General features: G+C 35.5%; 2 protein-coding genes across 9 annotated transcripts in view; one reads left to right on the forward strand and one right to left on the reverse strand.

The window, feature by feature from the left end:
• Positions 1 to 21,643, forward strand: part of LOC135142764 (glutamate receptor ionotropic, kainate 2) — a 105,237-nt gene that overhangs the window by 10,634 nt on the left and 72,960 nt on the right. For all 8 annotated transcript variants that reach the window (XR_010282629.1, XR_010282630.1, XM_064074504.1 and 5 more), the window contains exon 2: positions 14,624 to 14,713. Coding sequence is in view for 6 of the 8 variants with exons in the window: in XM_064074504.1 (XP_063930574.1) it covers positions 14,632 to 14,713 (82 nt within the window). In the remaining 2 variants the exon portion in view is untranslated. The remainder of the gene's footprint in view (positions 1 to 14,623; positions 14,714 to 21,643) is intronic.
• On the reverse strand, positions 11,163 to 11,770 carry LOC135142775 (uncharacterized). Its single transcript, XM_064074521.1, has 2 exons — positions 11,705 to 11,770; positions 11,163 to 11,627 (listed from the first exon to the last, which is right to left on the reverse strand). Exons 1-2 carry the CDS (start codon positions 11,768 to 11,770, stop codon positions 11,163 to 11,165), a joined length of 531 nt encoding a protein of 176 aa, XP_063930591.1.

Consider the following 21,643-nt stretch of genomic DNA (forward strand, 5'->3'; position numbering starts at 1 on the left):
TGATGAAATAAGAGAAAAGTGAGAGCAAATTCTTGATCCTGAAAAAAGTTCTGCTCAGATACGTTTTTTATATAGATAATTTGAGCAAACTTTTAACTTCTGTGTAAAAAATGGAGGAGGGGCTGGATTAAAAATTCATTTCTGCCTCATTTGACGAAACACAGGAAAAATGAGGCCAAGTTCGTGTTCCTGAGAAAATTTCGGTTCAGCCAGTAGGTTTTCCAGAAGAAAAGTTTTCGGAAAAATCATAAAAATTGAATAATTGATCAAATGAGCAACTATTAAATTTTTGTGTAAAAATTGTGGAAGCCCTGGAATAAAAAAATATTTCTGCCTTATTTGAAGAAATACAGGAAAAATTAGGATAGATTCCTGATCCTGAGAAAATTCCAGAACTGACATTTGCTTAATCCGAATCATTTGAGCAATTTTCAAATTTTGTGTAAGAAGTGATGGGGGCGCTAGATTAAGAATTTATTTCGCCTTATTTGACGAAACACAGGAAAAATGAGGACAAATTCCTGATCCTGAGAAAAGTTCTGTTCAGATAGCTTTTTTATATAGATAATTTGAGCAAGCTTTCAACCTCTGTGTAAAAAATGGGGGGGGGGGTTAATTAAAAATTTATTTCTGCCTTATTTGACGAAACACAGGAAAAATGGGGCCAAGTTCGTGTTCCTGAGAAAATTTCGGTTCAGACAGTAGGTTTTTCAGAAGAAAAGTTTTCGGAAAAATCATAAAATTTAATAATTGGTCAAATGAGCAACTATTAAATTTTTGTGTAAAAATTGTGGAAGCGCTGGAATAAAAAATTATTTCTGCCTTATTTGAAGAAATACAGGAAAAATGAGAAAAGATTCGTGTTCCTGAGAAAATTCCAGGACGGACATTTGCTTAATCCGAATCATTTGAGCAACTTTCAAATTTTGTGTAAGAATTGATGGAGGCGCGAGATTAAGAATTTATTTTTGCCTTATTTGACGAAATAAGAGAAAAGTGAGAACAAATTCTTGATCCTGAAAAAAGTTCTGTACAAATACGTTTTTTATATAGATAATTTGAGCAAACTTTTAACTTCTGTGTAAAAAATGGAGGAGGGGCTGGATTAAAAATTCATTTCTGCCTCATTTGACGAAACACAGGAAAAATGAGGCCAAGTTCGTCTTCCTGAGAAAATTTCAGTTCAAATATTTGCTTCAGCCGGATCATTTGAGCAACTTTCAAATTTTGTGTAAACATGGTGAAGGCCCTGGAATAAAAAATTATTTCTGCCTTATTTGAAGAAACACAGGAAAAATGAGAATAGATTCCTGATCTTGAGAAAGTTCCAGGTCAAACATTTGCTTCAGCCGGATCATTTGAGCAACTTTCAAATTTTGTGTAAAAATGGTGGAGGCGCTAAATTAAGAATTAATTTTTGCCTTATTTGACGAAATATGTGAAAAGCGAGGACAAATTGGTGCTCCTGAGAAAATTTCCGTTCAGATACCTTGTTTATCCAGATAATTTGAGCAAAGTTTCAAGTTATGTGTAAAAAATGGAGGCGCTAGATTAAAAATTTATTTCGGCTTATTTGACGAAACACGGGAAAAATGAGGCCAAGTTTGTGTTCCTGAGAAAATTTCAGTTCAGACAGTAGGTTTTTCAGAAGAAAAGTTTTCGGAAAAATCACAAAATTGAATAATTGGTCAAATGAGCAACTATTAAATTTTTGTGTAAAAATTGTGGAAGCGCTGGAATAAAAATATATTTCTGCCTTATTTGAAGAAATACAGGAAACATGAGGATAGATTCGTGATCCTGAGGAAATTCCAGGACAGACATTTGCGTCATACAGATCATTTGAGCAATTTTCAAAATTTGTGTAAGAATAGAGGAGGCGCTAGATTAAGAATTTATTTTTGCTTTATTTGACGAAATAAGAGAAAATGAGGACAAATTCGTAATCCTGACAAAATTTCGATTCAGACAGTAGGTTTTTCAGAAGAAAAGTTTTCGGAAAAATCATAAAATTTAATTGGTCAAATGAGCATCTATTAAATTTTTGTGTAAAGATTGTGAAGGCGCTGAAATAAAAAGTTATTTTTGCCTTATTTGAAGAAATACTGGAAAAATGAGAATAGATTCGTGATCCTGAGAAAATTCCAGGACGGACATTTGCTTAATCCGGATCATTAGAGCAACTTTCAAATTTTGTGTAAGAATTGATGGAGGCGAGAGATTAAGAATTTATTTTTGCCTTATTTGACAAAATAAAAGAAAAATGAGGACAAATTCGTGATCCTGAGAAAAGTTCTGTTCAGATAGCTTTTTTATATAGATAATTTGAGCAAGCTTTCAACCTCTGTGTAAAAAATGGGGGAGGGTCTGGATTAAAAATTTATTTCTGCCTTATTTGACGAAACACAGGAAAAATGAGGCCAAGTTCGTGTTCCTGAGAAAATTTCGGTTCAGACAGTAGGTTTTTCAGAAGAAAAGTTTTCGGAAATATCATAAAATTTAATAATTGGTCAAATGAGCAGATATTAAATTTTTGTGTAAAAATTGTAGAGGCGCTGAAATGAAAAATTATTTCTGCCTTATTTGAACAAATACACGAAAAATGAGGATAGATTTGTAATCGTGAGAAAATTCCAGGACAGACATTTGCTCAATCCGTATCATTTGAGCAACTTCCAAATTTTGTGTAAGAATTGATTGAGGCGCTAGATTAAAAATTTTTGTCTGCCCTATTTGATGAAATACAAGAAAAATAAGGATAGTCTTTGGAAAAATCACAAAATTTATTGGTTGGTTAAATGAGCAACTGTTGAATTTTGTGTAAGAAATTGTGGCGGCCCTGTAATAAAAATTTATTTCTTCTTTATTTGAAGAAATACAGGAAAAATGAAAACCCGATAAATTGAAAAATTGTTATACAATCTTGATTTCTTTTTCTTGATGTCTACGATAAAAATTCAGCAGGGAACCATAAACCACAATTGGAGGAGTGATAAAATTTAAATAATACTTAGTGTTGTTAAATTTGTAGATTACATCATTCCACTGTTGATGGGGGTGTCAAGACAAATTTTTGGTTAGCCTTTTACCATCTACATGATATTCCTAATATAAGCACAAAATTTCACAACAACTGAAAAATCGAAACATCGAAAGGTCGAGAAATTCAAAAATGGAAACATTCACAAGTTGAAATGGCTCTAAATCGATAAAACAAAAACTCGAAAAAACTAACATCTAAATGTCGATATCCAAAAATCGTAAAACTGAAAAATCAAAAATTTTAAAAATTGAAAATTGAAAAACCGATAAATCTAAAATCGAGAATTCGAAAATCTAAAAATTGCGCTGGGAAAATGAAAAGTTGAAAAATTTGATATCTAAAAATCGTAAAGTCGAAAAACCGATGGATCGAAAAATGGAAATATCGAAAAATTGCAGCATCCAGAAATCGAAACATCGATATCGAGAAATCCAGAAATCGAATGTCGAAAAGTCGAAAAATTGAAACATCGAGAAATTAAAATGGCACAAAATCTAAAAATCGAAAGATTAAAAATTGAAAAATGATAACATTTAAATAAAAAAAAAAAATGGTGAAGCAAAAACTCGAAAAATATAAAAATTAAAACATCGAAACATCGAAATTTGATAAATCCAGAAATCGAAAAATCGAAAAATCAAAAAGTCGAAAATTTAAAAAAAATGAAAAATAGAAAAACCGAAAAATCTAAAATCGAAAGGTCGAAAAATTGAGAAATAGAAAAATCAAAGCACTGAAAAATCGAGAAATTGAAAAATTGTAAAAATTGAAATGTCGACAAATTAGGAAACTGAAAAGTTGAAAAATTGGAACATCTAAAAATCGGAAAATCGAAAAATTGAAACATCGATAAATCGAAAAATGAAAAAATCGACAAATCGGGAAATTGATATATGAAAAAATTAAAAGACATGGAAATCGAAAACATCCAAAAACGTAGAATTAAAAAAATTGAAAAATGGAAAAATTAATAACTAAATAAAAGTTTGCGAAATTAATAAATCCCTACAACACCTAAAAATCGTAAATCCGAAAAGTCGAAGAATCGAAAAACCGATCAATCGAGAAATTGAAATGACATAAAATCGAAAAACTGAAAAATCGAAAAATCTAAAATCGAGAAGTCGAGAAATCAAAAAATCGAGAAATAGTAACATTGAAAAACAGAAAAATTGAAGAACTGAACAATCGAGAAATTGAAAAATCCCAAAATTGAAATGTTGACACATTGGGAAATCGGAAAGTCGAAAAATTGGAACATCAAAAAATCGAAACGAAAAATCGAAAAATCGAAAAATTGATCTGACCTGACCTGAAAATTATTTTTGTAGATAAGTAGCATGATTTGGCCTGACCTGATTTGACCTCACTTTATCTGATCTGATTTGACCGGATTTGATCTGACTTGGTCTGTTTTTACCTGACCTGATTTTACTTGGTTAAATGTGAATCAGACAATCCTGGCTTGATCTGGCTTGGTTCAACGTTTGATTTAACTTGATTTAGTCTCACCTGATCGAGACCTGGTTAGAACTGATTTAGATGTGATTTGACCTGACCAAGCTTGATTTGATCTCATCTGACCCGACTTCAGGACAAATTCGTGATCCTGAGAAAATTTCAGTTCAGACATTTGCTTTATCTGGATCACTCAAATGATCAACTTTCAAATTTTGTGAAAAAAATAGTAGAGGCGCTGGATTAAAAAAATATGTTTACCTTATTTGACGAAGTAAAAGAAAACTGAGGACAGATTCGTGATCCTGAGAAAAATTCTGTTCTGGTACCTTCTTTATCTAGATTATTTGAGTAAACTTTCAAAATTTGTGTAAAAAATAGTGGAGGTGCTGGATAAAAAAAACTATTTCTACCTCATTTGACGAAACACAGGAAAAATAAGAATAGGTACACACTCCTTTGAAATTTTCGGTTCAGACAGGTAGTACTTTTCTGAAGAAAACTCTTAGCAAAAGTCACAAAATTTAATAGTTGGTCAAATGAGCAACTGTTAAATTTTGTGTAAAAATTGTGGAGGCGTTGGAATAAAAATTTATTTTTACCTTATTTGACGAAATGAAGGAAAAATGAGGACAGATTCGTGATCCTGAGAAAATTTCAGTTCAAGCACTTGCGTCATCCGGATTTTTTGAGCAACTTTCAAATTTTGTGTATAAAAGGTGGAGGCGCCAGATTAAAAATTTATTTTTGACTTATTTGACGAAATAAAGAAAAAATGAGCACGGGTTCATGATCCTGAGAAAATTTTTGTTCGGGTATATACCTTCTTTGTTCAGGTAATTTGAGCAAACTTTCAAGTCTTGTGTAAAAAATGTAGGAGGCGCTGGATAAAAAAAAATATTTCTACCTTATTTGACGAAACACAGGAAAAATAAGAATAGGTTCATATTCCCTAGAAATTTTCGGTTCAGACAGGTAATACTTTTCCGAAGAAAACTTTTAGCAAAAGTCACAAAATTTAATAGTTGGTCAAATGAGCAACTGTTAAATTTTGTGTAAAAATTGTGGAGGCGTTGGAATAAAAATGTATTTTTGCCTTATTTGACGAAACAAAGGAAAAATGAGCACAAGTTCATGATCCTGAGAAAATTTTTGTTCGCATATCTTCTTTATTCAGGTAATTTGAGCAAACTTTCAAGTCTTGTGTAAAAAATGGAGGAGGCGCTGGATAAAAAAACTATTTCTACCTTATTTGACGAAATAAAGGAAAAATGATCACTGCTTCATGATCCTGAGAAAATTTTTGTTCGAATACCTTCTTTATTCAGATAATTTGAGCAAACTTTCAAGTCTTGTGTAAAAAATGGAGGAGGCGCTGGATAAAAAAACTATTTCTACCTTATTTGACGAAACACAGGAAAAATAAGAATGGGTTCATACTCCTTAGAAATTTTCGGTTCTGATAGGTAGTACTTTTCCGAAGAAAACTCTTAGCAAAAGTCACAAAATTTTATAGTTGGTCAAATGAGCAACTGTTAAATTTTGTGTAAAAATTGTAGAGGCGTTGGAATAAAAATTTATTTTTACCTTATTTGACGAAATGAAGGAAAAATGAGGACAGATTCGTGATCCTGAGAAAATTTCAGTTCAGGCACTTGCGTCATCCGGATTATTTTACCAACTTTCAAATTTTGTGTAAAAATGGTGGAGGCGCCAGATTAAAAATTTATCTTTGACTTAATTGACGAAATAAAGGAAAAATAAGCACAGCTTCATGATCCTGGAAAAATTTTTGTTCTGATAATTTCTTTATTCAGGTAATTTGAGCAAACTTTCAAGTCTTGTGTAAAAAATGGAGGAGGCACTGGATAAAAAAATTTATTTCTACCTTATTTGACGAAACACAGGAAAAATAAGAATAGGTTCATACTCCTTAGAAATTTTCGGTTCAGACAGGTAGTACTTTTCCGAAGAAAACTCTTAGCAAAAGTCACAAAATTTAATAGTTGGTCAAATGAGCAACTGTTAAATTTTGTGTAAAAATTTTGGAGCCACTAGAACAAAAGTTTATTTCTGTATTATTTGACGACGTATAACAGAATTAAGAACAGATTGGTGATCCTAAGGCAATTTTGGTTCAGATACATGCTATATTCGGAAAATTTGAGCAACTATCTAATTTTGTCTAAAAATGGTGGAGGTGAATTATTTTTGCCTTATTTAAGAAATGCGCGAAAAAAAAAACATATTCGTGATCCTGGGAAATTTTGGCTGCAGACAGGTAGTTTTTCCGAAGAAAATTATGTAAATCGTGTAGAAATGACAAAAGCGCCAGAAAAAAAATTCATTTCCACCATATCTGAAGACGATCAGCAAACATCAAAACAGATCGCTAGGAGTGATAAAAATAATAATTTTTTAACTTAATTCACGTAACCGTGACATCTACAATTAGATTTCAATTCAACGGGAATATTTTCCACCAATATTAAGTAATATGATTCACAAAATATGAAGTATTTTTACTTGTGTTAGCTCATATTTTGAAAATTTAGCAGCCATCCGAATTCGCGTCTCGCCAGTGCCGGATCAAGCCCCCAAATCGCTAATTGACTACGTCTCAATCTCCTTCAAATTTCATTCTTGCCCCGACATCTCGGTTCAGTGCGAGCCTGGAATTTCTATTCAGCAATTTTGTTGTCTCGTCCAACTCAACGTTTCATTTCGCAATTTTAACGTCTGCAAAGGTGATTCTGCGGGGCATTAAAAAGAAAAGTTCGCGCGACGTGCTAGAAAAGCTTTTTATGAAAATAACTGAAAAGCAGCAGAGGTTAGAAATTGTGGTTCGGCGGCGGCATTTAGCCGCTTTTTTCACGCTTCAGTGCCAAAGAAAATTCAAACTTGTAGCTATTTAGAAATTCTCCAACCCCCATTACGACCACTCGAAGCGTTTCTTATCTCCGTCTGTGACCCCTACTTCAGTCGCAGCAGTTTAATTGCTAATTTACGAACTGAGTTCATTTTTATGTCGTGACGTCATCACCTTTCCGAGAGGATTAGCAGCCGGAATTAATTTAACCGGTTTTATTGTTGTTTCAACACTTGTACACCACAAAGCGTGAAATTAGCCACTACAAAATGTTATTTTTAGCCCCGCTCGGAAGGTGAAATCTTCCTAGATCCTAATGAGGGGTCCTTCCCTGGCGAACGACAGATATCAAAAATTTAGGCCGCCTAACAAGCTTTGTTTATGCGCGTGCTTGGGATAAGATCCTCTCTTATACATCGTAGACCCTAAGCTCTCCTCATACATACTACATCATCTCATTATTCCGAATTCTTTCATCTCTGGCTGTCCGCTGTTTGAATCCCAAAGGGTTTTTATCAAATGGGTACATGTAGCTGCGGCAATTGCGAGCTGTTCTTTGCCGTTTCGTCCAACAATGCGAGCGCGTCGGGGGTTTGCATACGAAAGACTCGAAATCAGAAAAAGTGGACAAATTGTCGGCGTCAAAGTGTTTTCGAATAAGTGGAGGAGGCGTGACGGCCGGGGCGCGATATTTCATCCAGAAGTGTTTTTAAGACGTATTTTACGCAGACATCCGTCACTGACGGCGAGTGGGGCTAATGGTCGTTAGCTCGGAAACAATTCCAGACAGTTCAATAAGTGTAGAAAGGCGGCTGCGAGCCTGTCAACGGCCCGGGATGCTTTACATTTCGGAGATGCTATAAAATATTTAGGCGGAACGGGAGTTCCGATGGTTGGCTTTCCGAGTTTTGTTCGGAGGCGGTGGGCTGGGGCGGGTCGGAGAAGTACAGGTGGCGGCGGCGGATTACAGGAATTTCATAAAATATGTTCCGGGAAAATAATTATTAAGGTGACAACAAGTACTAAAAAGTGTGGGTTGGCTCTTTATCTGCTTCTTGAGCCCGAGAAAATATTTTATTTATTTGTATATCTGTTTATCACCACAAAAAGTTGATGCCGTCATCTCAAAATTTTGCAAAAAAAATTTTTTGACTTCTTTCGAGAACCGACGAAAATTATCTAAAAGGATTTTTTACAGATTTCAACTCGCAAGTTCAGTTTCATTTCTTCGAAAATTCATACCATTTATCCAAAATCGCCAAAACAGCATTTGCTAATTTTTCGAAATATTTAAAAATTTTACTACGAAAACATAATCGTTGTCCGGGATTATCAAGCAATGCTTTTTGAATTAGTTGGTCGAGATTCCAGAATTTTTGGTGGATTTTTAGGCTACTTTTTCAAAAGCCCAATTTTTCAACATGAGATTTCATTAAATTTTTTACTTTTTCAAGCACCGTCGAAAATTATCTAGAAGGAATTTTTAAAGATGTTAAACTCCAAAATTTACTTTCGATTCCAGTTCTTTGAAAATTTCTACTAAATATTTTTCAGGAATTGTCAAAATTAAATATGGCAATTTTTATTTTTTTTTTAAATTCGTCTTTGAAAACGAATAACTCAAAGATCTTCATTCGATACCGTCAACACGATATGTTTTTCGAATTTTCTTGTCAAACTCTACGTTCCATAAATATTGGCGAATTTTTGGGCAACTTTTCTTGAAGCTCAATTTTCAAAATAAACTTTTATGAAAATTTTGTGTTTTTTCTAATACCGCCGAATGTTGTCTAAAAAGAGTTTAGATTTCGACCTCTAGAATTTATTTTTGGTTTTATTTCTAGAAAGTTTGTACTAATTTTATGGAATTGCTAAATGAAATATGGCAATTTTTTTAATGTTTTAAAAATATGTACTTAAAAACTAAAACCTTGAAAATTTTATCCCGGGATCATTAATGCGCTATGTTTTTCGAACAATCTCTTTGAGATCTTTGTTCCAAAATTTTTGGTGGATTTTTAGTCAATTTTTCAAGATGAAATTTTATAGCATTTTTGACGTTTTTCAAGCACCGTCGAAAATTGTCTAAGAAATTTTTACAGATGTCAAACTTCAAAATTTACTTTCGATTCCAGTTCATTGAAAATTTCTACTATTTTTCAGGAATTGTCAAAATTAAATATGGCAATTTTTATTTATTTTTTTTAAATTCGTTTTTAAAAACGAATACCTAAAAGATCTTCATCCGAGACCGTCAACACGCTATGTTTTTCGAATTATCTTGTCAAACTCTACGTTCCACAAATTTTGGCGAATTTTTGGGCAACTTTTCTGGAAGCTAAATTTTCAAAATAAACTTTTATGAAAATTTTGTGTTTTTTCTAATACCGTCGAATGTTGACTAAAAAGATTTTAGATTTCGACCTCTAGAATTTATTTTTGTTTCATTTCTAGATAGTTCGTACTACTTTTCAGGAATTGCGAAATGAAATTGTGGCAATTTTTTGAATGTTTTAAAAATATGAACTCAAAAACTAAACCTCGAAAATCTTAGCCCAGGATTATTAATGCGCTACGTTTTTCGAATTATCTCGTTGAGATCTATATTCCAGAATTCTTGGTGGATTTTTAGGCGATTTTTTACTTTTTTGAACATCTTTGGAAATAATCTAAATGAATTTTGTACAGATTTCATTTCTTCGAAAATTTCTACCATTTTTCCAGAATCGCCAAAATTGCATATGACAATTTTTAGAATTATTTAGAAATTTTATTCTGAAATTGAATACTATGTTTATTTGCTTAATTTGTCGAGATCTAAATTCCCGAACTTTTGGTGGATTTTTGGCCACTTTTTCAAAAGCCCTATTTTTTAATACGAGATTTCTTCAAATTTTTGACTTTTTTCGAGCATCGTCGAAAATGATCTAAAAGAAATTTTTACAGATGTCAAGTTCCAAAATTTACTTTCGGCTCCAATTCTTCGAAAATTTGTACTATGTATTTTTCAGGAATCGCCAAAATTAAATCTGGCGATTTTTGGAATTTTTTAAAATTTTGACTTTGAAAACGAATACCTCTAAAATTATCTGAGACCGTCAGCACACTATGTTTTTTAAATTATTTTGTCGAAATATATGTTCTAAGTTTTCAGAAAGCTCAATTTTTAAAAATAAAATTCTATGAAAATTTTGTGTTTTTTCGACCACCGGCGAATATCATTTAAACCGATTTTACAGATTTCGACCTCTAGAATTGTTTTTGGTTTCATTTCTAAGAAAGTTCGTACCTACTACTTATCAGGAATTGCTACTTGAAATATGGCAATTTTTTTGAGTGTTTTAAAAATATGAACTTAAAAATGAATTAATATATTCCAGAATGAATTTTCAATATCAAATTTTGTTTAATTTTTTACTTTTTTCGAGCACCGTCGAAAATTTCTATTGTTTTTCAGGAGTCGTCAAAATAGCATCTGACAATTTTTAAAATTATCTAACAATTTTATTTTGGGATTGAATACCTCCATAAAATTTATCCAAGTTTTTTAAAAGCTCAATTTCTGAAATTTTATCAAATTTTTATTTTTTCCGAGGACCATCGAAAATTATTTGGAGGAGTTTTTGCAGATGTCGATCTCCGAAATTTACTTTAGGCTTCATTTGTTCGAAAACTACTATTTTCGTCTCCTTTGGCATTCGTTTTTTTTTGACGTTTTGTCGTGTATTTCGTTCTTCGTGTTCTTCGTCATTCGTCTCCTTCGTACTTCGTTTCCTTCGTCTTTCGTCTCTTCTATTTTTGCTCTCCTTCGCCTTTCGTCTCCTTCTTCCTCCGTTTTCTATGTCCTTCCTTTTCTTCGCCCTTCATCTTCTTCGTCCTCCGTCTTATACATGCTTCGTCTCCTTTGCCTTTCGTCTCCTTCGTTCCTCGTTTCCTTTGTCTACTTCGTCCTTCATCGATCATTTTCTTTGTAGTCGCTTTTTTGGTCCTTTGTCTTCTTTGTCTGTCGTCATTTGTGCTTTGTCTCTTTCGTCTGTAGTTCTTCGTCCTATGTCCACTTTGTTCTTCGTCCTTCGTCTCCTTTGTGATTATCTCCTTCGCCCTTTGTCTTCTTCGTCTACTTCGTCTTTTGTCTCCTTCGTTTCTTTTGTCCTTCGTCTCCTCTGTCTCATTCGTCTTTAGTCCTCTGTCTACTTCGTCTTCATCTTCTTGGTTCTCTCCCTTTTTTTCAGCACCTTCGTCCGCTTCATCTTTAGTCTAGTTTCCTTTGTACTTCGTCTCCTTCGTCCTCCTTCGTTCTCCGTCTCTTGGGTTTTTTATTTATTTCGCCCTACGTCTCCTTCGTCCTTTGTTTCCATCGTATCCTTCATTTTTCCTCTTCTTCGAACTTCGTCCTTCATCTTTCGTTTCCTATGTAGTCGCCTTTTTCGTCCTTTGTCTTCTTTGTCTGTCGTCCTTTTTCCTTTGTCTCTTTGGTCTATAGTCCTTCGTCTTTTGTCCACTTCGTTCTTCGTCCGTCGTCTCCTTCGTGATTGTCTCCTTCACCCTTTGTCTTCTTCATCTACTTCGTCCTTTATCTCCTTCGTCTCCTATGTCTCATTCGTTCTTAGTCCTTTGTCTACTTAGTCTTGATCTTCTTCGTTTTCTCTGTTTCATCTTTGTCTCTTGTTTGCTTCGTCCTTCGTTTTCTTCATTTTTCTTCTTTTTCGTCCTTCGTCTCATTTGTCTTACGTTCTCTTCGTATTTCGTTTCCTTCGTCCTCCGTCTCCTACGTCGTTCGTCTCTTTTGCCCTTTATCTCCTCCGTCCTCCGTTTCTTTATCTCCTTCGTCCTTCGTTTCCTTTGTCTACTTCGTCCTTTGTCTCCTTTGTTCTTTGTCCCTTTCGTCCTCTGTCCTTCGTCCGTTGTCCACTTCGTCCTTCGTCTCCTTCGTAGTTGGCTCCTTCGCCCTTTGTTCTCTTCGTCTAATTCGTCCTTTGTCTCCTTCGTTTTTTTTGTCCTGCGTCTCTTCTGTTTCATTTGTCTTTAGTCCTTTCTCTACTTCGTCTTCATCTTCTTCGTCCTTCGTCTCCTTATTCTTCATCTCCTCAATGCTTCGTCTCCTTCGTCCTTTAGTCGGAAAAAACTCCGCTTGTTACGGAGTGGATGATGGTGTGGAGTTATGTATCTGAAGACAGTATATACAGGGTGAGTCATTAAGCGAGTGTTGGTTGATATCTCTTTAACATTTAGAAATTGAATTTTTAACTTTTTTCGAGCACCGTTGAAAAATATCTAAAATAATTTTTTACATATTTCGACCTGTAGGATTTATTTTCGGTTTCATCTCTCCGCAAATTTCTACCACTTTTCTAGAATCGCCAAAATAGCATATGACAACTTTCAGGATTATTTTACAATTTTATTTTGAAAATGAATACTTCCATAATCTTTATGAAAAACCATCAAAAAGCTACTTTTTTTATTTAACTTGTCGAGATATAAATTCCAGATTTTGTGGTGGAGTTTTAGGCAAGTTTTTCAAAAACTAAATTTTTCAATGAGATTTCATGAAATTTTTGACTTTTTTCCGAGGACCGTCGAAAATTAACCGGAGGAGTTTTCATTTACATTTCTCCGAAAACTTCTACTTTTCACTAAAACTAAATATGGGAATTTCTTTCGTCCGTCTTCGTCTCCTTCGGTCTTCGTTTTCTTTGTCGTTTTGCCGTTTACTTCGTTTTTTGTCTCTTCGTGGTCGTCTCCTTTGTCCTTTGTCTCATTCGTCTGTAGTCCTTCGTCCTTTGTCCACTTCGTCCTCCGTCCTTCGTCTTCTTTGTTCTTTGTCTTCTACGTCTACTTCGTCCTTTGTATCTTCGTCTCTTTCGTCGTTCGTCTACTCAGTCTCATTCGTCCTTAGTCCTTTGTCTACCTCGTCCTTATCTCCTTCATCCTTTCTTCCTTTCACCTCTTTGACTGCTTCGACTTTAGTCTCCTTCGTCCTTTGGTCGAAAAAATCCTGCTCGAAAGTTATGTTTTTGAATTAACTTGTCGAGATCTAAATTCCACATTTTTTTGTGGATCCTTAGGCAAGCTTTTCGAAAGCCCAATTTTTCAGTATGAGATTTCATGATTTTTTTTATTTTTTTCAAGGACCGTCGAAAATTATTTGGAGGAGTTTTTGGAGCTCGTAAATTATTTTTGGCTTCATTTCTTCCAAAATTTCTACTAATAAATATGGTAATTTAGAATACTTTAACATTATAAACATATTTTTATTTTAATATAGGGGTTCTCAGAAAAAAATATAAAATTGGTAAAATTAAATTTTATGATTTTTGGAAAGTGCTGGTAACTGTTGGTAGATTTCCTTTAAATAATTACCTCTTTATTGAAATCACATTAATTCAAAATACGTCCAATGACTTTAATAGTGGTATTAGTGGACAATTAGTGATACAGTCTTTGGCAAAGTCTTTAACAAAAATGAACAATTTTTGAAAAAACTGGGATAAACTCATAAATTTTGATTAATCTGCTACCATCCTTATGATAACCTTAAAACGTTTTCAAGAATTCAGAGCACTCGGTTTAGGAGTCAAGTACATATATGTAACAATAATAATAAAAAAACATTAAAATTAGTATAAGAGAACCATAAAATAACCGGAAACCTGATCCACCTTCCACAATAGTTCGCAAGCTATAAACTCGAAATTTAGTTTCCCTCTCAAAGACCCCGATCAACACACCATTAAATTTAAACTTTCCTGCATTCTTTACTACCTGCTAGTAAAACTTTTACACCGACAAAACACAAAAAAAACCGCATTACTCCACCACATGCCGCGATATTTTATTCCGCTATTCGCATCTGCTCCTCATGATTTCTGCCTACCCATCCACCTAACGCTAATTTATCATCCCGCGATCAACAAGTTCGCGAAACATTGGCCAAAATTCCTGATTTATCTCCCACCTCCAGGACCAGGTAACCTCGCCTCATTTGGGGCAAACTCTCGAAGATGACTGCGTAACTATGAGTTACGAGAGCAAAGTCGGAACCCGACGTCCGTGATAAAAGATTCTAATAATCCACGCTGAATAGCTCAATCACTTTTCCAATCTTTAAAATATCGATCCCGTATCACTCTTTATTACAAAATAGACGAAGGACTCGTCCGTCTTGCGATTTTATTAAAGTTTTTCGACGCTAGGGCCTTGATTGATCTTCTGTCTGATGGATAAGTTAAATTTATGTGTCTTTGTTGCAGATGTTTTCATGATGGAGTGGCTAACGCAATTGCTTCTGGTGCTTCTGCTGATGAAATTCTCCAACACGCTGCCGGATGTCATCCGAATAGGTAAAAATATTTGGTTATTGTTTTTGTCGGGGTTCAAGCACGGTTAAAACGATCGCCTTGACGGGAGATCGCGCTCTTAACCGATAATAGCGAATGAAAGCCCTTTGTGTCGGTTTTTTGCCCTTAATACAACCCTTCTGCAAGCTTAATGTTTCGCAGGAATTGTACGAGCCCTGACAAACTTTGGCTGCAAAAAACCGCTGGGACGCAGCTCGACGATTAGTGCATCGGTTTCGCTTGTTCTTGTGCAGTCATGAATTCCTTGCTGCTTTGTAAGGAGTTGTTATGACCCACCCATTTTTAGTTTTTTTTGTCATCAATTTCGTGTCAGTTTTAAGCCTGTTAACTCGGAAATTGCGAAACGAAGTCCATAAAAGAGTTGTAAAAATTAACTGCTGCGGCGTATTAAATTAACAGTTGATTTTGTAACGGGTTCGGTTTGCAAGGAGCTGCTAAATAAACTAGTGTGTTATTATCCCTCCGAGAGTAATATTTAATAATCGTTTTCCCGCAGGTTGTGAGCAACGGACGTAAAATAAATTTTGGTATTAATCTCTGGTTTATAATGGCGGTTTCACACTTTTTTATTGCTTTCGGTAGTTAATTAACGCGGGTCTGTTTGGGTTTATTTGTGAAATAAATAGAGAAGATTTTATTGTGGCTTTTGGTAAAGTGGTGCGACATTAAAGTAGTTCGGGACAACGGGACCCAGGAGATTGGTTGTAATTAGATTTGAATTAGTTTACGAGCAGAATTACCTTTCTAGATAATAAAAACTATTTGCGAATGCTAATGGAATGGAGATTGTATGGCTCCATTTTCGCATAAAGGACTTTAAAGGCAATAACAAGAAATTAAAATTTTTTTGTAAAAAGTAGAAGTGGATAAAGTTTTATTTTCTACGTTCTAGTATTCTTAGGGTTTTTTTGTTTTCGTTTCATGAAATTTTACAAAAAATAACTAATACATATTTATCACGTATATATTATTTTTAAATAATAATCGAAACTGTAACAAAATTAGTAAAATTCCACAGCATAAACGTCATTCTAGATTTAGTTCTTTTCAGTTTATTTAATAAATGATATACTGAAGAAACATTGATAGACAAAACACGTTTTAGCTGAAAAATATACATTTTCCACATGTTTTTGACAAGACTTTGGAATTTGCTTTTAATTTTTTTTATACTACTTTGGAAAAATCTGTCGAATCGGGTGGTTTGCATTTAGTAGAAAAAATGTCTAATCCAAGTTAGACGTGATATTTATGAATATGATGACAAGTGAAAAATATTCTTCTCAACTGTTTTCGAAAGTGGTTTTAATATGCAGTCACCAGTGTTGATAAATCCGACCGTAAATTTTACTAAGAGGTTAAAAAGTTTAAAACATTTTTTTTTGACTCTTAATTGTAATCATTATTTACTTTGTTTTTTTGTCGATAACTTTGCTTTTGTAACTTTCACAGCAATAGATAAATATTTAACGTTTTGAGTAACAAAATAATTGCTTTAGTAAATAATGCTAGGGTAATTTCAATCATGTGATTTATATTTAGTGTGTGCGTGCGCGTGGTAGCTATGTGACGCCAAATACAGAAATCTCCCAGAAATTTCGTTCTAAACAAAAAAATTTATAAAATTTTAGCTAGTATACTCTTTTGCACATAGCATGGGTAAAGTGATATTTGGTTGTTGAAACTAGTCACAATAAAGTATTCACGCCTGCTTCAAGAAATTGTACACGATGCAGATACATTTCGCCACATAAACGGAGAATTCATCAAAACAAGTAATTTTGCTTACAAAAGGATCACAAAAAATATTCATTTCTAAACTATTTTATATTTGCTGTTAGAGTTATTAATAAATTATTTTACTTCTCTTTTTTTAAAAAAACGTGGTCGAAATTCCTAAAAAATTTTTTTCTTATTTTCCAGAAATCATTCTGAAAGCTACAAAAGCAAATTTTTCTAATGAAACATTTTTTCCTTATTTAGCAGGGTTAAAAGAATAAGAATCAGCTATACAGCAGACTCAAAATTCATGTTGACCGGTGTTATGAATTGCATTAATTTATCTCTTTTATTCTAAATTAAAATTTTACACTGCACGTAAATAAATTGCTGTACGTGTCATTGCCAAAATGTTGACAGCATTATCACAAAATATTTGTCCTTAGTCCTTTGTGCTTCGTCCTTTGTCCTTCGACCTTTGTCCTTCGTCCTTTGTCCTTCGTCTTTTTTCCTTCGTCCTTTGACTTTCGTCCTTTGTCCTTCGTCCTTTATCCTTCGTCCTTTATCCTTCGTCCTTTACCTTTTTCATCTCCTTCATCTTCTTCATCCTTTGTCTTCTTTATCCTTGGTTTCCTTTATTCTACATCTCGTTCATTTATCCTCTCTTTCGTCTTTCGTTTCTTTTGTCTACTTTGTCCTTCGTCCTTCGTCTGCTCCGTGGTCGTCTTCTTCGTCTTTTGTATCCTTCATCTGTAGTCCTTCGTCCTTTGCCTACTTCGTCCTTTCTGCTCAGTGTCCGTTGTTTTCTCCGTCTGTAGTTCTTCGTCCTTCGTCTTTTGTCTACTTCGTCATTCGTCCTTCGTTTCTTTCGTGATTCTCTTTCCCCCTTTGTCTCCTTCGTGTATTTCGTTCTTTATCTCCCTCGTCCCTTTCGTACTTCGTCACCTCTGTCCCATTCATCCTTCGTTTGTGTCCTTCGTCCATTGCCCTTCATCCTTTGTCCTTTGTCCTTCATCCTTATTCCTTTGTCCTTCATCATTCGTCCTTTGTCCTTCAACCTTTGTCCTTTGTCCTTCGCCATCTGTTCTTCGTCCTTCAACTCCTACTCCTCTTTCATCTCCTTCGTCCTCCGTCTCCTTTATCCCTCGTCTAATTCGTTTCTCGTTTACTTTGTCCTTCGTCTCCTTCAATTTCCTGTCGTTCGTCCTTCGTCTCCTCCATTTTCCTGTCCTTCGTCCTTCGTTCCCTTTGTCCAATTTTTCGTTAGTTCTTCGTCTCCTTCGTGATCGCTTCCTTCGTCCTTTGCCTCCTTCGTCTACTTCGTTCTGTGTCTCCCTCGTTTCTTTTGTCCTTCGTCACCTTTGTCCCATTCGTTGTTTATCCTTTGTCCTTCGTCTTTCGTCCTTTGTCTACTTCGTCATTCGTCCTTCGTCTCCTTCGTGGTTCTTTTTCTTCCTTTGCCTCCTCTGTCTACTTCGTTCTTTGTATCCGTCGTCTCTTTCGTCCTTCGTTACTTCTGTCTTATTCATCGTTCGCCCTTTGTTCTTCGTCTTCTGTCTTTCGTCCTTTGTCCTTCGTTTTTTGTTCTTCGTCCTTTGTTCTTCGTCCTTTGTCCTTCGTCCTGTGTTTTTTGTCCTTTGTCCTTCCGCCTTTGTCCTCCGTCCTTTGTCCTTCGTCCTGTGTTTTTTAACCTTTGTCCTTCCTCCTTTGTCCTTCGTCCTTTGTCCTTCGTCCTTTGTCCTTCATCCTTTGTCCTTCGTCCTTTGTCCTTCATCTTTTGTCCTTCATCCTTTGACCTTCGTATTTTGTCCTCCGTTCTTTGTCCCTCCGCTTTTGTCCTTCGTCGTTTGCCCTTCGACGTTTGTCCTTCGTCTTTCGTCCTTCATCCACTTCCTCCTCTTCGTCCTTCGTCTCCTTCATTTATTATTTGCTTCGTCCTTTGTTGCCTTTGTCTACTTTGTCCTTCGTCCTTTGCTTATTTATCCCTCCTCCACTGTCTCCTTTGGTTCCTTCGTTCCAAGTCCTTCGTCTTTCGTCTTTGTTTACTTCATCCTTCGGTTCCTTCGTAGTTCCCTTTCTCCCTTTGTCTCCTTTGTCTACTTCGTCCTTTTTCTCCCAAGTTTCTTTCGTCCTAAGTCACCTCTGTCTCATTCGTCCCTCGTCCTTTGCCCTTCATCCTTTGTCCTTGGTCCTTCATTCTTCGTTCTTCGTACTTCGTCTTTTAACCTTCGTTTTTTGTCCTTTGTCCATCGTCTCATTTATTCTTCGTTTTCTTCGTGCTTTGTCTCCTTTGTCCTTCGTTTTCATCGTCCTTTGTTTCCTTCGTCCTTTGTTCCCTTCGTCCTTGGACTCCTTTTTTCCTTCGTCCCTAGTCCTTCGTCTTTCGTCCTTCGTCCTTCGTCTCCTTCGTAGTTCTCTTTCTCCCTTTGTCTCCCAAGTTTTTCTCGTCCTACGTCACCTCTGTCTCATTCGTCCTTAGTCCTTTGTCCTTCGCCCTTTGTCCTTCGTCCTTTGTCCTTCCTTCTTTATCCTTCGTCTTTGCTCCTTCGTCCTTGTTCTCCTTTGTCCTTCATTTTCTTCGTCCTTTGTCTCCTTCGTCCTTCTTCACCTTCGTCCTTCGTGGTCGCCTCCTTAGTCCTTTGTCTCCTTCGTGTATAGTAGTTCGTCCTTTGCCTACTTCGTCCTTCCTCCTCTATAGTTCAATTTCTCCCTTTGTCTCCTTCGTTTACGTCGTCCTTTGTCTCCCTCGTCTCTTTCGTCCTATGTCACCTCAGTCTCATTCGTCCTTTGTCCCTAGTCCTACGCCCTTTGTCCTTCTTCCTTTGTCCTTCGTCTTTTGTCCTTTGTCCTTTGTCCTTCGTCCTTCGTTCTTCATCCTTCGTACTTCGTCCTTCAACCTTCGTTTTTCGTCCTTTGTCCATCGTCTCATTTGTTCTTCGTTTTCTTCGTGGTTTGGCTCCTTTGTCCTTCTTCTCTTTTGTGCTTCGTTTTCTTCGACCTTTGTTTCCTTTGTCCTTCGTTCCCTTTGTCTACTTTGTCCTTCGTCCTTGGACTCCTTTTTTCCTTCGTCCCTAGTCCTTCGTCTTTCGTCTTTCGTCCTTCGTCTCCTTCGTAGTTCTCTTTCTCCCTTTGTCTTCCAAGTTTCTCTCGTCCTACGTCACCTCTGTCTCATTCCTCCTTAGTCCTTTGTCCTTCGCCCTTTGTCCTTCGTCCTTTGTCCTTCGTCCTTTGTCTTTCGTCCTTTATCCTTCATTCTTTGCTCCTTCGTCTTTGTTCTCCTTTGTCTTTCATTTTCTTCGTCCTTTGTCTCCTTCGTCCTTCTTCACCTTCGTCCTTCGTGGTCGCCTCCTTAGTCCTTTGTCTCCTTCGTGTATAGTACTTCGTCCATTGCCTACTTCGTGCTTCCTTCTCTATAGTTCAATTTTTCCCTTTGTCTCCTTCGTTTACGTCGTCCTTTGTCTCCCTCGTCTTTTTCGTCCTATGTCACCTCTGTCTCATTCGTCCTTTGTCCTTCGTCCTTTATCTCCCTCCTCTCTTTCGTCCTATGTCACCTCTGTCTCATTCGTTCTTTGTCCTTCGTCCTTTGTACTTCATCTTTTGTCCTTCGTCTTTTGACCTTTGTCCTTTGTCCTTCGTCTTTTGTCTTTCGTCCTTTGTCCTTTGTCCTTCGTCCTTCGTCCTTTATCCATCGTCGTTTGTCCTTCGTCGATTTGTTCTTCGTCCTTTGTCCTTCGTCTTTTGTCCTTTCTCCTTCGTCGTTTTGTTCTTCGTCCTTTGTCCTTCGTCTTTTGTCCTTCATCCTTTGTCCTTTGACCTTCGTCCTTTGTTCTTCGTCCTTTGTCCTTCGTCCTTCGTCTTTTGTTCTTCGTCCTTTGTCCTTAGTCGTTTTGTTCTTTGTCCTTTGTCCTTCGTCTTTTGTTCTTCGTCTTTTGTCCTGCACTTTTCCTCTCCTTCTACTTTCGTCTCCTTCGTCCTTCGTCTTCTTCGTGGTCGTCTTTTTCTTCCTTTGTTTAAGTCATCTATTCCGTTCCTCGTCCTTCGTCCTTTGTTTTTCGTCCTTCGTCCTTTGTTTTTCGTTCTTTGTTCTTTTGCCTTTGTCCTTTGTTCTTCGTCCTTTGTATTTCGTCTTTTGTATTTCGTCCTTCATTTCCTTCATCTCCTTCTCCTTTATCTCCTTTATCCTTTTGTTTCGTCTCTTTCATTTTTCCTGTCCTTCGACCTTTATCTCCTTCGTTCATCGTCTCATTTGTCCTTCGTTTTCTTCGTCCTTTGTCTCCTGTATCTTTTTTTCTTTCGTCTCTTTCATTTTTTCTCTCTTTCGTCCATCGTCTCATTTGTCCTTCGTTTTCTTCGTCCTTTGTCTCCTTCGTCTATAGTCCTTCGTCCTTTACCTACTTCGTCTGTAGTCCTTCGTCTCCTTTGTTTCCTCAAGCGGGCGTTCTTGATATCTCATCAATGTTGAGAAATAGAAAAAAAAGTCAAAGACCAAAGTTATACGGTTATTGGATCACTATACTTTAAAATTACTTTTAACTATACAGAATGTTCTGTTTTTAAGGCGTAACACATACCTTAGTTTTTTTCAAATGAAACAGTTTATTTTTGAAATTACGATACAACGTTGCAACGTTATTCCAATTTCCTTGAATTTTTGTAACAATGTAAGGGTTTACAAAAAAATTACCAAAGAAGAGTTATATTTAAAATCTGTGTTAGAACACTTTGTGGAGAGATAAACAAAGGTACACGCTTTGTTGTGGTATAAATGAGATTAAATTTCCGTATATAGCTTGTCCATAAAAAAATTTTCAATTATTAAAATTTTCAAATATCGATATTTCAGTTTTTTCAAATGGAACAACCTATATTTTTTAGTTTTCTAAGAGACACATCGACATATTAGAAGAATGAAGACAAAAAATAAAGTAAGATGTACTAATAAAATACGGGGTGTTTCATTTGAAAAAACTGAAATATTGACAATTGAAAATTGTAAAGTTTTAGATTTTTATAGACACTCTGCAGCACGTACTTAGAATTATCTAAACCTCAGAAGAGATCAATCAAAATATGTAAAAATATATAGGGTGTTTATTTAAGAAACTGGAGTTTCATGACGCTGTTTTAGAAACGAAGAAATTTCTGTCTAATTTTCTTGTTCCAGTGACATTTGGACCTACTTCGGACTCTTTA

This window comes from Zophobas morio, unplaced genomic scaffold (assembly GCF_036711695.1).
Source record: "Zophobas morio isolate AGI-343-1 ecotype UQ-CSIRO unplaced genomic scaffold, CSIRO_AGI_Zmor_V1 ptg000054l, whole genome shotgun sequence".
Lineage (NCBI taxonomy): Eukaryota > Metazoa > Arthropoda > Insecta > Coleoptera > Tenebrionidae > Zophobas > Zophobas morio.